Genomic DNA, 16,739 nt, shown 5'->3' on the forward strand with positions numbered 1-16,739 from the left:
TTTAATACCTCGATCATTGTATCATCGACGTCGTGGTTATTGTATAACTACAAATTATATGATTAATTAATAAAATCAAAACGTCTACTGATCATAAATTATAATGAATATAAAGTTCCTTATTTACTATCATAATTCTAGCGAAAACACTTATAATTAAAAAAAAACACTTATAATATATTCAATTGTATTATGTATTTCAGCATTACGAGAATTATTCATTTGAAGAACTTCGTCTGGCGTCACCGTCGGCAAAAGGTGACTCGGAAAAGCTGCCGATGGAGTCCCAAGGCAACGGCACTTACGCTGTGTACTGGACGCCAATGGCCACCGGATATTACGACATCAGGGTGGAAGTGGACGGATATCCATTGACGAAACAAGTATTCTATATTATATTATGTCATTCAACAACATTTATTATAGCCTACCTGTAAAATATAATAAATTTATGTCATTATACATCTAACGTTGATTATCTTGGGAACTGTGTATTCGAGAAAGTGTTATTTATTCAATTATAAATTATAATATAATTTTCTCACACAATAACTGGCTACAGAGTCATAGGTAGTTGTAGTTTATCTTATTTCGGTGTGCTAAAACGAGGAACGTATTGTGATTTTCAAGGGGTTGTGTGAAATTGCAAGTCGCTTTACATATTATGATAATATATATAGTCGTTATAAATCGAAAGTGTCGATTCGGCGGCGTATCCACCCCACACCCCTCCCACAACAGAGTATTTATCACAAAAATCACCGGATAAACCTAAGAGAGCTCACCCGGGCTTAGACAAATGTCGAACGATCTTTCAACGGACCAAAACGAGCATCAGCTTCGGGATCACTTTTTTTCCGAACGCGATGATTGCTTTTCGCAGAACGTTTATTATAAATAACATAATACCAGCACACCCATCCACCGCAAACCACCCGATTCGAATTGAAGCAAAAAAAAAAATATACAATTTCGGCGTATTATAATAAAATAGATGTACCCGTGCACGTTCGCTTCCGATGAACAATTTCCGTCGTAACTAAATAAATAATAAGAAGGACCTAGAGTGTACCTAAAGTACTATTAGATGCGCTTTTACAACCTTAACCACATTACCGTCGTGTTTATAGACGAAACACATCGACGTGAAGGAAGCGCCTTTCAATGGCGCCAAGCCCCCAGACCACGGACTGGCGCTATCGTCTCCGGCCGCAAAATTGCTGCAGCACGTGGGCAAATACAGCGCTGGACTTCGGATCCGTACCCACCCATCTCTCCAGTCTGAGCAAATTGGATTTATCCCCGTCAAAGGAATCATCGGGTACACCGACGAGGTGAGTGCTCCAAACAGACGACCATAATGTGTGTGCAGCGCGATTTCATGAGCTATAACAATATAATATTATAATTTTAAGACAAGGTGAAATGTGGTGACACAGCGTAAACAAATAGTTTTGACTAGGTTGAGTTACTTAATCGTTTTTGATTACAGAACACAATATATATTTTTTTTTAATAATAATAATGTGGTGTTGTAACCTACTATTAAACAATGTTTATTCTTTATAGTAATTATTTATATTATTAACTTCTTGAAAATTATTACAGTTATAATTTTTAGAATAGCTGGACGAATTGATATTTCTGATTTTAACTTACTATTTTGTTGTTGTTTGCAGCCTTGCAGGTACGTTTAATAATATGATTTTTCATTCAATTTACGGTATTCAAAATATCTCCTACAACCCATTTAACTATATCCAGTGTATGCTTTCTACGTGACTTCACCCTATTTCGTTTCGATATTTGTAACTCATATTTAGTCAATTTTTCTCGTATCTCATCAACATGATATTTCCTAAACGCATTTCAATAATCAAATGAAAGTAACCTGGCGTTTTGAATAGGCAATTTAGCTACACCTCTGCCGCGGGTCCATTTTTTCGGTATTAGGTTTTTTCAATAGGTAGCAAAAAAATAAAAATAATAATAAAAAATAAATAAATATTATTTGCACTTTATACATAGGTGCAATATACATTGTGGGTTTTCCAATAAAGACAACACAGAAAAACAATAAGACCTTACCCCCCCCCCCCCTTAGACAATCCCGAATTCTTACTATAACCTGTTATACATTAAACGTGTTCATGAGTTAACAAACATTTATCGGCGTCATGGTGTTTGGCATCGAAATCGAGTCTGTTTTATTTTTACTAAACAAAGATGTTCCACAGTCATGTTTTATTTTCAATTTCCAGTTCTTTCCTATGTGGCATTTAAAACTTCAAGCCGCTAAACAGAGTTTAACATCAATACAGTTACCTATACGATGAAATTAATGGCTATAGTGTAAAAAATGTTTAGTATTATAAGTTAACTCATATAAAATGTCGGAATGTGTTGAAATCACGCCTATCTGGATATAATCTAAAATAATCAAAAACAAAAATGCAAGCAACCTGTAATCAATTAATATGTTAATTGAGTTATATAATAATCTGAACAATTTTATGAGGGGAAAAAATGTATAATTACTATGTAAATTAAAACCTTTTTTTTAGAAATAAAATATTACAGTTTTATATTGAATGGATTTTAATTTGGAAAAAAAATTGATAAAATAATGATTGCAATTGACTACATAGCTTTTATAAATTGTATATAATTTTAAAGGATATCATATAATTATAGTACTTATCACTTATCAGATTCAATATTTTTATTTTTAAGTTACCCATTCATTTTAGGGATGTTTTAATAAGTACTTATACTATTTACCTACCTATAGTATTTTTTTTATGTTAAAATATGTTATCAATAAATTAGATGACCTTGTCAGGAACACTTAAAAATAAATAAAAAATAAAAAAGGTTTGATGTACCTAACAATGTTGTATCTCTGATGCAACGAACGAATTTCCTACTCGACTAATACTACATATCTATGATACCTATATACTTAGATTTAGTTGAACAACTGTATAATATTATGGCTATACATTAAATTTATGTAATAGCTTTAGTTGATTATATACAAAAATAATTGTCTAATAAAAATGTTGGTCGAGTAAGATAATAATTATTGGACTAATTCAGTTATATTTGATTTAAAATACTCGTAATTTCATAATTATTTTGGGAAATACTTTCAGAATTGCAATATTATAGCAATCTTTTGTCGGGGAGTATATTAAAACAACTTGTTTTGATTTTCAAATAAGTCTATAATTTTGAGTAATTTCAGTCGGCGCAAAAATTAATCTTCTAATATTATTTATACATGCACCTATGTGCGTGTAGCACTATCGATTTTTGTATTTATATGATACAATAATAATGTGTATGTTTAATCCGTAAATGTCAGGTTAAAATCGAAGTTTCGAAAAAGAGATCATCCAGTTAGGGCGCATTGCGTTGATTTATTTTTTTTATTTTTATTTTTTGCCGTTTTTTCATCGTCTCCGTCATCGCAAACATAATGTTCACAGATGAGCAACGACGACGGTGATTGGGTACTGTTAAACTCGGAATCGGTGGAACGGTATTGCCATCGGAGCGCGCCGCACATCGAAGCGTGGTGCATGAGGGCCAACAAATATTTGAACAGCGAACTGTTCTTGGTGCCAGCGAACGGGAAAACCGGCGGGCCGAAAGCGCCCGCCGCAGCCAAGGGAGACGACAAACGTGCGCCAGTCGCGATACCGGACACGCCGAAGCCGCCAAACAGGGAAACGTAAGTTATCATACCTTAATATTGTATTTTTTGCGAAAGTATACTTACCGATCAGCGGTGTTGTAACTTGTTTGGAGACCCTGTTATTATTGTAATTCAGCTAGAGTTTTTAGATGTGTTTGAATATTATAATTTAAACCGAAGCTGGAGAGTTTTAGGAATATTATAAGTTCAAGTAATCAGCTGATATATCTTATTATTACGAAATCTTAATTATTAAATATTTCATATAGGTACCTAGTATACTAGGAACCACAGATTTAGTAAAACCAGATTGTGCACTTTTGAATTTACCGAGAACTCGAACAATACAGTTGGACCACGTTTGAGGAATAACTTATTGCACAACACCTTTACCGTAATATTGTATCAAATAATATGACAACGGTTAGGATATGGGGCCGAGTGCTAAATATCAGTGTTGCTTAGTAATAATCGATAATTTGTCATAGAGACCTTTTTTCTCTATAAGTGGTAATGCTGAATTGAGGTAGGTTTTGATAATAGGTTGGTATTATGATGGTCGTTCGGTGTTCCTCAGTTTTCTGGTTGCTGTTGGCCCAGACCTATATTGTATTTACTATTTGACATGACATTGTGTGTTGTGTCTCTTATATAGTTATATGGTGACATTTTTATACGTGGATACGAGAAATGAGAATGACTATAATATGTTAAGCTTAAGACATTATACTTTTAGTAACCATATTATTACATATTATTAATATTATTATAGATTTATGTTTATAATTTGTAACGCTGCCACACATCCGTTTTGATCCGTTGCAGTGTGATTGGCCCCATACCCTCGTCTGAAAATGTCAGGAGCTAGACATTTTTATTTTTAATTTCAAAAATAAATCCTTATGTATGCCATTCTGTTGTAGAATATAGCTGCTTCACCATATAAAGTTCTAACAAGTAAAGTGAAGTACTATTTTTGACACAATATTATTAATATATTAACAATCAACTTTTGTATGAATAACACAATGGATATTCTAAAAAGAGATAATGATAAGTGATTATTACATCGTCGAAACATTATTCTACCACGTTAAGGCCCGTTTCACATGGACGCGTATCGTACGCGCGCGTTTCATACGTCGCGTTCAGAATTACGTTATTTATATTGACCGTTTCACATGCACGCGTATGAAACGCGACGCGTTTTTGGAAACGCGGGCGAAACGCATCCCCGTACGCGGCGCGTATCAAACGCGAGCGTACCGGTTATTACATGTAATGACAGGTTTCAAATAGACGCGTATCATACGCGCGCTGATCAAATATTGAAAAATGGTTTTCATATAACTTGTTTATAGTCTCCAGCAGTGCAGTTCTTCTCTTTTTCTTTTTAGACTTTTAAGACTTTTAAGACTTTTTAGACCTTTTAATACAGTAAAAATAAATTGATATTATATTCACTATGAATACAATGGACACTGAACTGATAATTATTGAGGTACAAAATCACCCTAATCTTTGGAACCACGCAGTCGAGGAATACAAAGATCGTGATTTGAAAATTAAAGCTTGGGAGGAGGTGACAAAAAAAATAGTGTCAACATATGACACTATGTCTAAAGCTGATCAAAAAAAAGCGGGTAAGTAAAACAAAAATTATTTAAGTATTTGTTCCATACTTAGTACAATATATTTAAGTATTTAAACATTTATTATACAAATTATTTAATTGAGTAAAAAACAATATGACACAATACCTATACACGCGTAATTATATCATACATTAACCCAAGTAAATTCATAAAACAAAATATCAAAGAAATGAACAGGAAGCTATTAAAAAAAAAATAGGTAAGTAATTAAATATATTTAAAAATAAACTTAAATGTAGGTATAGGTCTCATTAAAAAAAATTATTTATTATTGTACTCGTATACTTAGAACCTCAATGTGTTTATCTTTTTAACTGTTATACTATAATTCAAATTCTTTTTAATACTTCATCAGATTTTATTAAATACATTTATCTTGCCATTCTAATTTTCCAGCATCACTTATAAAATAATTGGCAAACTTGTCTCTTATTGTATTACCACTTCTAGTCACATTATTATTTCGTATATTAACCTCGTTTATATTTTCTAAACCTTCAATGCTAAGAGTGTTTTCAAAATTAAATCCATCTCTAACGCGTATAAAATTATGCAGGATACAGCATGCTTTTACTATACATACGGCCAACTCAACATTCACATTCATTGGCTTATGAAAAATACGAAACTTATTAGATAATATTCCAAAACTACATTCAATATTTCTCCTTGCACGCGATAAACGATAGTTAAAAATTTTTTTTTTATAGTTTAAATTATTTCGAGCATACGGCCGTAAAATGTTTTTTGATAACCCAAAAGCTTCATAAGCAACTATTACGAATGGATAACTTTCATCGTAGTTTCCAGGAAAAAGCATTGGGTCAGGAATATTTAAAGTGTTATTTTCAAGCTTCTGGTAAAATGCGCAGTTTTTAAACACACTTGAATCGCAGAATTTCCCTTGCGCTCCGACATCCACAAAAGTGAAACAATAATTCGCGTCACATATGGCCATCAAAACAATTGAAAAATAATGTTTATAGTTATAAAACAACGAGCCACTTTTTGTTGGTTTGATAACTCTTACATGCTTTCCGTCAAGGGCACCAATACAATTTGGAAAATTTGCCAATTTGTGATAACCATTTGCAATTTCTTTCCATTTATCTTCCGTAGGTTCAGCCATGCATTCAGTTTTGAGCTGCCAAATATTTTTACATACATCTTCAATGATACCACTTATTGTTGAGATACCCATACGATATGTGTAATGAAGATCAGTCATTGTATTTCCTGTTGCTAAATACCTAATCAATAAATAGGTATTACAAAAATTAAACAAAGTACCCATACGTATTTAGAGTTGGTAATTTATACAAAGTCAATGAATAAAAATATAGTTATATAATAAAAATTACTCATATCATAATTCATGATTATTATAAAAAAAAATATAATAATATTTAGCTTTTTTGCTTATAAACTGAACGAAAAATTGAGAAGTGCATGTCAAATATACTGTAGCGAAAACAATATGGTATTTTTTTCTTATAAATTATAACTAAAAATTAATAAATAATACAGGCTTTAGTCACATTATTTTTTATGATTTTATATGGTCAGTGGCATTATTATTAATATTATCTAAATAATATTTTTAGAAGTAAATTCATCATTCATTTGTACTTTAATGGGGGAATTATATAATATATGAAATACTTTTTTTCAAACAGTGGAAAAAGTTCAACAACGCTGGAAAAGTGCGAGAGACGCTAAAATCAGATCCATTGCATTAAAAAAAAAATTAAAATCTGGATCTGGAAGAAAAAATGTTAAAACCTACATGTATGACCAGCAACTACAATTTTTGGAATCTTTAACTCAACCCAATATGTAAGTGAAAATAGAATTCCGAAAACAAACTACATTGTATATATAAAATATATTGATATAGATAGAAATGCCTATATATTTTTTAAACTTCTTGGCTATAAAATGAGATACTTATGAAGCATATTGTTTTGAATTTCCAATCCTTAGTTATAAAATTTGAATATTTTATAAATTTTCAAGATTTTTGACCCAGCAAATACAATTTTATTGATATTTATAGAAAAAAAAAAACAAAAAAAAATTGAAAACTAAAAATGTCTGTTAACAGCACAAACATGTTAAAATATTTTGAAAATGTTATAAAGTATATAAAATTATAATAAAAACATCCAGCCAATATTTCATATATCTACGGTCATTTGTTTTAATTAGAGTTACACCAAAAACCAAAATCGATTTTGTCAAAAACTGATTTTGCGTACATTTTCCCAATTTTCCTTAAAAATGTAATTACTTACTTTTTAGCTTGTAAAATGTACAGTTTTTATAGCTAAAAATTTAGCCTTATGGATTTAGTTGTTAGTATATTATGCAAAATTGAATTAGTATACAAATACAATTTTCAGGACGGAATCTAACTTTAGCCCTAATCAAATTTCGGGAAATTCAGACAACGAAGAAATCAATTATGAATCGAACAGCGAAGATGACCCATTGGAAGACATTAATATTACTTCCAATAGAGATCCTTGGGCGAGGAAGAGAAAAAGTACGTCAACACAAAAAAATCAAAAAAACAATTTTGAAGAAGATTTTCTCGCAGCGATTAGAGAGACTTCGATAGAAGATGAGGACAGATCTTTTTTTGAGTCTCTATTGCCAACTGTTCGTCAATTTAATAAGGATCAAAAACTTATTTTTCGTTCACGTATTCTAGCGTTAACAATGGAAATAAAAAATGGTCCCGGCCAGACTCCAAATTATCCTCCTATGTTTCAAAACTCTGTAAACCACAACGACCCTTTTTATTTTTCACATCAGCAGCAGTATTCACATTTTTTACCAATAAACTCGCAAATACAACAATCTTCTACGTCTATGCCCGATACCTCCTGCAACCTAACTTACCCATCAAATTCTTAATTATTTTTTTATAATTCACATAATATAATGTCTAAACAATTTAAAGATTATTTGTTTATTTTTATTGTTCATTTTGGGTTTACTTTAATTTTAATTTTATTTTCATTGGAAATGTTAGTTTTTATTTTATTTTAAATATTCTTTATCAAAAAAAGGACGTTTTGATTTAATTAATAAATACAATTTGTTTTGTTAATATAACACATAACTTTTATATTTTTATACTAAGTTACAAATATGTACATATTTCCATGTATAATAATAAATATTTTAATATTTTATTGCATTATGTAGGTACCTAAGCCGGCTAGACCTAAGACCTAACGTCATTATTTGTGTTAAGTTAGAATATGTTAATTAAAAAAAACTTGACATTATTTTATCAAAACTAAAATATAGGTAATTCAAATTTAAAACAAGCTTACCTCAATGTTACACACAATCGTTCTGCTGGAGTTATTGGTACTCTGATACAATATGAACGTTTTAAATTGTGTTCTAGTTTGTATAATAGTTCGTCAAAACTTTTGATTGACATCCGGAAATAATTGAAAAACTTATCTTCGTGCTCTCGGAGATCAGAAAACATCGTGGCAAATGCACCTTTTAAAGACCTTTGGGCTATCAAAGGGTGAACCCAAAGTCTTTTAGCACAATTTTTTTTAGCCATTTGTTTTTTTTTTAAATAATAATACCCCGTAAAAAGTATAAGCCGCTTTTCTCTTTGATTATTCATTTTTTATTTTAATTAACTTGTACTAAGTTGTATTAAGTGTTATTATAGGTGTTGTCTATACCGAAGTTAAACTTTAAATGACAAAATTTCCCCGGGGTCAGTTTGATCCACGTTTCGCGTATGGTACGCATACATGTGAATACAACAGAGTGTCGCGTTTTGATACGCGTCGTATGCGCGTTTCATCAGCGCGCGTACGATACGCGTCCATGTGAAACGGGCCTAAGCATACAATGTTAATATTAATAATAATTATTATCAAAAACAACATCGTCATAATGATTCGTGATTTTGCACTGGTTTTTTTTTTTTAAATATATTATTATTAATAATAAATATTAAATAATGATAGTATTGTTATTTCATGCTTTAACAGATTATTTAATTTTAACTATTTTCATAACACGTGCTATAAATAAAATTTCCTTTTACTGTTTCACCAGTTTTCAGAACTAATGGAATAATAATTCTCTAGTACAATATATGCATGAAAATGTAATTCGAAAACAAATATTAGGTTAGAATTGAACATTTTCACTTTCTTTCGTTTATTTTTAATTGTACATTCGTTGTACAAAGCGTGTATATTATAATATATACGGAAAGATGATTATTATTTTTTTCATCTCTTTTAGTTTTCTTATAAAATGCGAAACAACATTTAAGTTTTTTAATCAAACTTTGACATGATTTGAAATTGTTTAGACATTCGGGGAACCCAAAATCAATAATTCGTTTTCAATTATACATTCAGATTTATAAGTGTTTTAATTCCTTGGTGCACAAACTCGAATAAATATTTAAGGCAACGTCCTTTACGTTTCCATTACTATTATACGAGTGTGTCTAGTATGAGTACGATACGTAATTTAATCATTACCTATGCAAAGCATATTTTTATTTAATTACTCGCTCCGGATTTTAATTGACATTACTTTAATTGAAGAACAAAACTTATTTAGTTGTATACCTAAGTTACACATAAATTTATTTGCTCAATGTATGCAGTTTTGTTCATGTATAAATCCATGACTTCAAATATGTATATTTAAGTATTTGCATATCGTGTTATTTTTAGCCGTTGATATGAATGCAGCAAAACCCTCGTCCCTCGTATACGTGTAGCGGCAGTATTTGTTTTCGAAAACCGCGTAAAAATTATAACAGATTCGGTTGCATGCGCTAAAAAAAAAAAAAAAATAAACGTAAATATTATTATGCATATTATCAATGTTTATATTGTTACGAATAAAATATTTCTGTGGACGAAAATCAATGCGAAAACGTGATACCGTCAGTTTTGCCGTTTATTGGACAAACAGATGGCCGTGTGCATAAATAATATTATATACCTGAATTTAATGACGGTCGTAAAGTCCATATAATTTCTAATAGTAAATACAAATGCCCTTAATGGACACTAAAACGTGGACTCTGAATTTCCGAAATACAAACTTATTGCATAAATACCAATTCTAGTGCATAGAAATATATTAGCGTGTACGCAAAATTCATTTTTCTTTTAAGTAAAAATTATTGGTGCGCAAACATCACATTCGCGTGAAACATACTTTACACAAAATGATAGTACTCGCACATTACGTATTATATTTGTATACTTTTCATGGGTGTCCGTTTATGTGTGCTAATGCTGGTATACAAATATATGAATGAATGGGATAATATGAAAGTGTGATTTTGTTTTAATAACGTGCAAGTGTATTATTTTGTGCTCGAGTTATATAAATAAATAGTCTTGAAATTTTACAATAAACATTAATAAGAATAAAAAAAATCGGGAAAACGTTCTCCCACTGATATTAGCTATGTATTGACTAATGTAATATACCATGGTAGGTACCTATAATTTACATATTATATTCCATGACTTATTGTTTCCATCAATCCTTCCCGGGCGTCATATAGCCATTAATAAAAATATATTTATTTATTATGTTAATATAATAATATGAGGTATCGACGTGGTAGCAAACTGCTTAAGTAAGATTTAGATGTTGTCAAAATAAATCATTATTTCAAAATTTAGACCGAGTTATGGGATAATGTTGAAGTTTATTAACCCAAAAACCTTGTAGATACTACAGGTACCTGGAAGAAATGCATCTCCCCGGCACCCCAACTCCAAATTTTGGTTTCAGACTAAAGAATTTATGGTTTATGCTCGAGTTTTATCGTTTGTCCTGTAATCTCTAATAGACTACAAGGGATCTCTTGTGGAGGAGCCAGTTAACCGACCTGCAACTAATATCAAGTACTTACATTTAGCACCAAATATATATGATAAAAAGTTTGAAAGAATTTAAAAGAATTATAAATTTCTAAATTTTTAGTGGTGGGGGTACAGTTTTTTTGCTAGGGCCCCTTTTACAAATCAATTGTAGTTTATTAGGGGTTGCAGCACAGTCAATGAAACTTAAACACAAACCAACACAAATAGAAGCCCTTGGTTTTAATTAAAAATTCAGTGGTGGGGATGCCAGGAAAATGCATTCTTCTACCCACTTCGAATACGGAAAAAAATCGGTTTTATTATACTTAAATAAAATATTTTTTTCCTAAATGTATACGTATTCGCAATATAACAACTAATAAAATATAATAAATTCAATATTGTCAAAATCATTTTTTTGTTAATGTATTCTTAGAATAGACTATAGTTGCGACTTGCGGGATAATAAATTATAAAAATACAAAAATACATGTATAAGTACCAATATAATATTATCATAATTTCTGTTTTTTTTTTGTCAACGTTTCCTCGACCTTATGACTCACCCTTTGTCACTGCGTATAATTATTGTGTTTGTCTTTATAATGTAATATAGTTTGTTATTTACGTCACACTTGCTTGCAATTATTATTCCTACATTGCAGACCCAAGTCTTCATCGTTGCTTCCACCTCCACCCCCGCCGCCACCACCACCACCACCACCGCCGCCGCCACAGCCGTCTCCTGACCATTCGGCAGGGCAGCTAGTTGACTACAAAGTTGTTGTGTGCGGCGCCTCAGGACACAACATCCGGAATCAACCAACATTCAAGGCCACGCCGGTCGGTATGCTCGTTCAGGGCAACATCGTCCAGGCCGTGGACAGGGTGACCAATGGTGAGGGCGTGTGGATCAGACTTTCCGACCAGTGTGCAGCGGCTCATTGCGGAGTTTCATGCGCAACAGCCTGGTCGCTAGCGGCTGACACGTCGCAAGTGATCTACTTGAAACCGGAAAAGGATCAAAGTGAGTTGATGTTAAATTCAGGATGTCAGCGCACTGCTTGCTTTCCCTCGTTGACTAGCCCTCAAAATAGACAAAACTCATTCACGCAAAATAATTATTTTTATGTTATTGAGTAATTTAAAGAGTAAATTACCCATTACAAAAATTATAGAGAATAATATTTTTGAAGGTAGACATGTAAATTTATCTAAATAATACATCATCAAATATCCATTTAAATTAAAAAATGTATAAAAATCATATATTATTAAGTTAAAAAAGTTGAAAAATAAAAGGGATATGGCAAACCCTCAAAAATATTAATCTCTGCAATTTTTGTAATAACTGTTTTTAATTTAAGATTACTCAAACATCATAACATCTATTGTTCGTGAGTTAGGTCTGAGAGAGAAGACAAATATTTGGCTGAATTCCTCTTAATGCTAATTGTATACAGTAATTATTATTGCTTGTTTCTTCTAAACTTTACTCCTCGCTCTACTAAATCGCTGTTAACTTCATACTGTACTCTGTTTGCTGAGAGAAAGTGGTTACTCCACTCTTACGACTATCGCCGTTGAGTAGGGATTTGCGTGGTTATTGAGCATTTTGGTTTTTGCTCACCACATTCTCTTGACGAATGGAGTACATAAGTGGCTATATGGTAAAGAACACTATGAGGCGTTATACATTTACAATTAAAATAGGGATATAATATATCCCTAAGCTTTATAAACATTGAAAAATAAACAGAATGTTTACGACAGTATTTTTAAGTTTTCCTTAAAATTTCATTTTGACCATTATCGTTCAAACTAGTCGAATTTTAAGGTCGTCTATTGGAAGTGGATTGTAGTAATCCCACGGACAGCTAGTGCCGATAATAATCCCCTGCCAGAGCCATCGTCCTACCAAATCCATGCAGGTCAACTGTATAGTTGAGTGGGCTGTGGCGTGTGGCCACACCGAGACTAAACTTTTGTTTCACTGATTTTTCACAATATATTATACCCAGCAATCATTTTGATTTTAAAAACATTTAAACAAAATGAAAAATAAATATTTCACCGAAAATCATTTATCATTTCGAATATATTAAATCAAGTCTTGAAGCCCTGAAAGTTTGACTGGTCATTATTATATTAACACGGATGCATTAATTATAAGCCATACTGTGTCCCTTATCTTCTAAAACCCACGGCTAGGGTAAAGGCTTTACTGTAGGAAAAGCGGTACAATTAATCAGGATAACCTAACCTATCTTATTATACCTACAATATGTGAGAGTTCAATATTCATATATATAATAAAATATCCAAATGACTCGATGCGGAAGAAGCAACCTTTTCACACACCACTGCGCCTTTTTGGTAACGTATAAAATTATAATTAATTATGCATTTGGCATATTAATACTATTAGATTTTATTAAACTGGTTAATGCAATAGAACTATACAAAACCGTTATCGTTTAGATTGAACTTTATCAGTATACACACTTAATAGTTGATAATTAAACACTATTAATCTTTATTGAATATTGTTTTGCCAATATGTATTGATGAGTGTTTAAATTTTTAATAGCTTATTAAATTATTATAATTGGTGATATTGTTTATAATATTATGCTAGTTTCGGTAAATTATAATTTTCAGTATTTGTATAAATACTAAATTATGAAATTACGTTTTAGAACATTTTGAACTATTTCATTTTTCAATGTAAAAAACTCTATATAGATGTAATTACTGCACTTTAAAAATCAAACGTATAATCTAACCCGAAACTATGGCTGTTTAGAATTAAATATACTTAGACGTATTCCATTAAAAAAAAAATGAAAGTAATCGCACACATTTACATTTCTGTAATGTGACCATTTGTAAAGATTGCATACATAAAACGACTGAATTTAATGTTTGTCTATTCAAGGCTGGAGGAAAATAAATTTTCGTAAGAACGAACGTCATACCAAATTTCTTATATATATTAAATAAATTGAAATGCAAATTTTCGAATAACGCGCATTGTTTATGTCATCGCTTTACTGCTAAACTCTCTGAAATACTTTACCATTGATCAATGCTTTTACTAATAGTCGGCATACCATTTATGCATTTAGACTGTCAGGATTCATCAAAATATTATTCAGACATATTATGTATAGGTACGTATATACTTGAATATCGAATATGAAAACAAATTTCGTTTTTTGTATACATTTTATTATTAACTTTACAAGTTACGTTAAATCGACAATACTATTATATTGAGACATTTGTTATCGTTAAAAAATATAAATTAGAAAAATTAGACAAATAGTATGAGTACAAACTATAAAGCGATCGTCTTATTGTCAATTATTAATTTTCAAAAATATCAACATTTCATTAACTCATATAAAATAATCTATGCTTATAAATTTATATAAAGTATTAATAAATAATAATATGTGATAATGTGGTTTAATAAAACATAGCCACATATAATTACCTATGTTATATAATATATTAAAATCAAAAAAGTTTCAAAATTTTAAATTTCCTGTATATGAAATACTAAAATAAAGCAGACTTGCAAATATGTGTATATTATAATATATTATAGTTCATAAGTTATAACCATCGATATGTTATACATTAACAATATTATTACAATAAAGTATAAACTATAAAGCAATCATAATTATAGCTCTACTTGTACCTATAATAGTGGGTTTGTAGTTATTTATGTTGGTTTTAATTAATTGCTTGATTTCGTGTCCATAAAAGTTTTCGAAAATATGAATTACGAAATTATTTAAATTTTAAAATATCACTTGAATGTTGAAAAAATAACAAACGACCGCTCTGCGCATACACATCGCACTCGCTTACATAAGTATAAAAAAAACCAATGTAGGTTACTTTGAAGGGTGGACATGAGTATATACCAATAAACTGCAGTTTGATGTACTTATGGTTTAATACTATTATATGACGATGGCCTTTTAAATACCGGGTAAAAATAATATACCCAGGCTCTTTTTTTTTATATCTAATTAATAATTATTATTATATAATGTTTTAAAATCTATTTAGCATTAACCAGAGGACACAATGAGGAAGCAATTCTTATTATCCTCCAAAAATTATTTCGTTTTATTTTCATTAAAATTCGTTATAACACAATCAAAAAGTATAATAAACCGAATAAAGCACATATACGTTGTATACGTTATTTATTGTTTTCGGATTAAATTATGTCATGTTTATTATATTTTATCGGTGAAAATTACCGGTTTGAGTTTGCAATGAACTTTTTTCATTACCTGCAATTTCCGGGCTGAGTTTACAATAAAAAGGTAATCTCGAGCCCAGTTTACATTTTCCCCTTTTAGAGCATCAACATTTAGCGTTCCCGGGATATCATCATATTGGTGAACGTCTATAACCGTTGTACTACCTACATTATACATATTGTGCACATATTTTAATACATAATTATTAAAGTGTTCACCTATTTGGCTAAACATACTCCTCTTTCGATGGAAACTTAAACAATAAATATCACACACACACTCACACAACAACATTCCCATTGTTTGCCATATCATTAGTGCATAGAACGGTACCTATAACCAACCTTTCCTCTGCCCCCCCCCCCCTCTCCACTCAAAACGCCCGAGTGATGCCGTGAAAACGTTGCACGTTGTTGTTGTGATGAATTCCGCGACTTGAACATGGATAATTTGTTTGTTGCACTCGTATATATAATAGTATTACAAGCGCACAGATTGTTTTGAATTTCGGTCGGTAAATTAAACCCGTACAGTAACTCAATTTGCGGCGGCTGCACCGGCAGACGGACGCGCGCATCCGTTAAACGATAATTAAAATCTCCGTGTGCGTGTATTATATGCATACATACTACATGGAAGCGAATTTCACCAGAGTCGGAATTTAATAAATCGACGTGCGCCCCCATAAGGATCTCCCGCGCGCCAGCCAAAGGTCCTTACCTATCCTGCGGTAGATACGTGCGCTGAAAAAGGGGTTTCACACTCGCGCCGCGCTCGGGCCGCGTGCCAGGCGACTTTAATATATCTGGACGAGAGCCAAAAATTATCAATTACTATAACACTGTAAGTATATATATGTACATTATAAATGCTCATTTTACGCAATATATCTTGTTAATAAGTCACCACGGGCTCGTAATATATATATATATATTTATTTATATTATAAATTATATATTGTAGCTGCTGACGCCAAATTATTGATCAAATACTGCGGCAGGTAAGTGCGCACTTATTGGCCTCTGTATTAGGTATATTATGTGCTGTTTTCGATCGTCATTTAAAAAAGAAAACCGTTTCATGACCAGTCATCATTCATCGTTTGCTGCAGCGACAGCAGAAACAAACTCTGCAGCATGTCATAATAAAAACTCAGATTTGAACGAAATTCCTGATTTGTATGCATATTGTATTGCCCCCCCTCTTCACCCAT

The 16,739-nt window shown here is 31.3% G+C and overlaps 3 protein-coding genes across 4 annotated transcripts in view; 2 read left to right on the forward strand and 1 right to left on the reverse strand.

The window, feature by feature from the left end:
• The window catches only part of LOC111027394 (E3 ubiquitin-protein ligase MYCBP2), a 273,579-nt gene that overhangs the window by 232,625 nt on the left and 24,215 nt on the right, over nucleotides 1–16,739 (forward strand). For both annotated transcript variants that reach the window (XM_022305767.1, XM_022305768.1), the window contains exons 38-41: nucleotides 204–383; nucleotides 1,131–1,334; nucleotides 3,492–3,736; nucleotides 11,906–12,267. In XM_022305767.1, the coding sequence (XP_022161459.1) occupies nucleotides 204–383; nucleotides 1,131–1,334; nucleotides 3,492–3,736; nucleotides 11,906–12,267 (991 nt within the window). The remainder of the gene's footprint in view (nucleotides 1–203; nucleotides 384–1,130; nucleotides 1,335–3,491; nucleotides 3,737–11,905; nucleotides 12,268–16,739) is intronic.
• On the forward strand, nucleotides 4,789–8,359 carry LOC111027400. Its single transcript, XM_022305775.1, has 3 exons — nucleotides 4,789–5,343; nucleotides 7,032–7,191; nucleotides 7,758–8,359. Exons 1-3 carry the CDS (start codon nucleotides 5,166–5,168, stop codon nucleotides 8,272–8,274), a joined length of 855 nt encoding a protein of 284 aa, XP_022161467.1. The 5' UTR covers nucleotides 4,789–5,165; the 3' UTR covers nucleotides 8,275–8,359.
• LOC111027399 (protein ALP1-like) lies at nucleotides 5,561–9,104 on the reverse strand. Its single transcript, XM_022305774.1, has 2 exons — nucleotides 8,700–9,104; nucleotides 5,561–6,605 (listed from the first exon to the last, which is right to left on the reverse strand). Exons 1-2 carry the CDS (start codon nucleotides 9,008–9,010, stop codon nucleotides 5,717–5,719), a joined length of 1,200 nt encoding a protein of 399 aa, XP_022161466.1. The 5' UTR covers nucleotides 9,011–9,104; the 3' UTR covers nucleotides 5,561–5,716.

Source organism: Myzus persicae, unplaced genomic scaffold, assembly GCF_001856785.1.
Source record: "Myzus persicae strain clone G006 unplaced genomic scaffold, MPER_G0061.0, whole genome shotgun sequence".
Lineage (NCBI taxonomy): Eukaryota > Metazoa > Arthropoda > Insecta > Hemiptera > Aphididae > Myzus > Myzus persicae.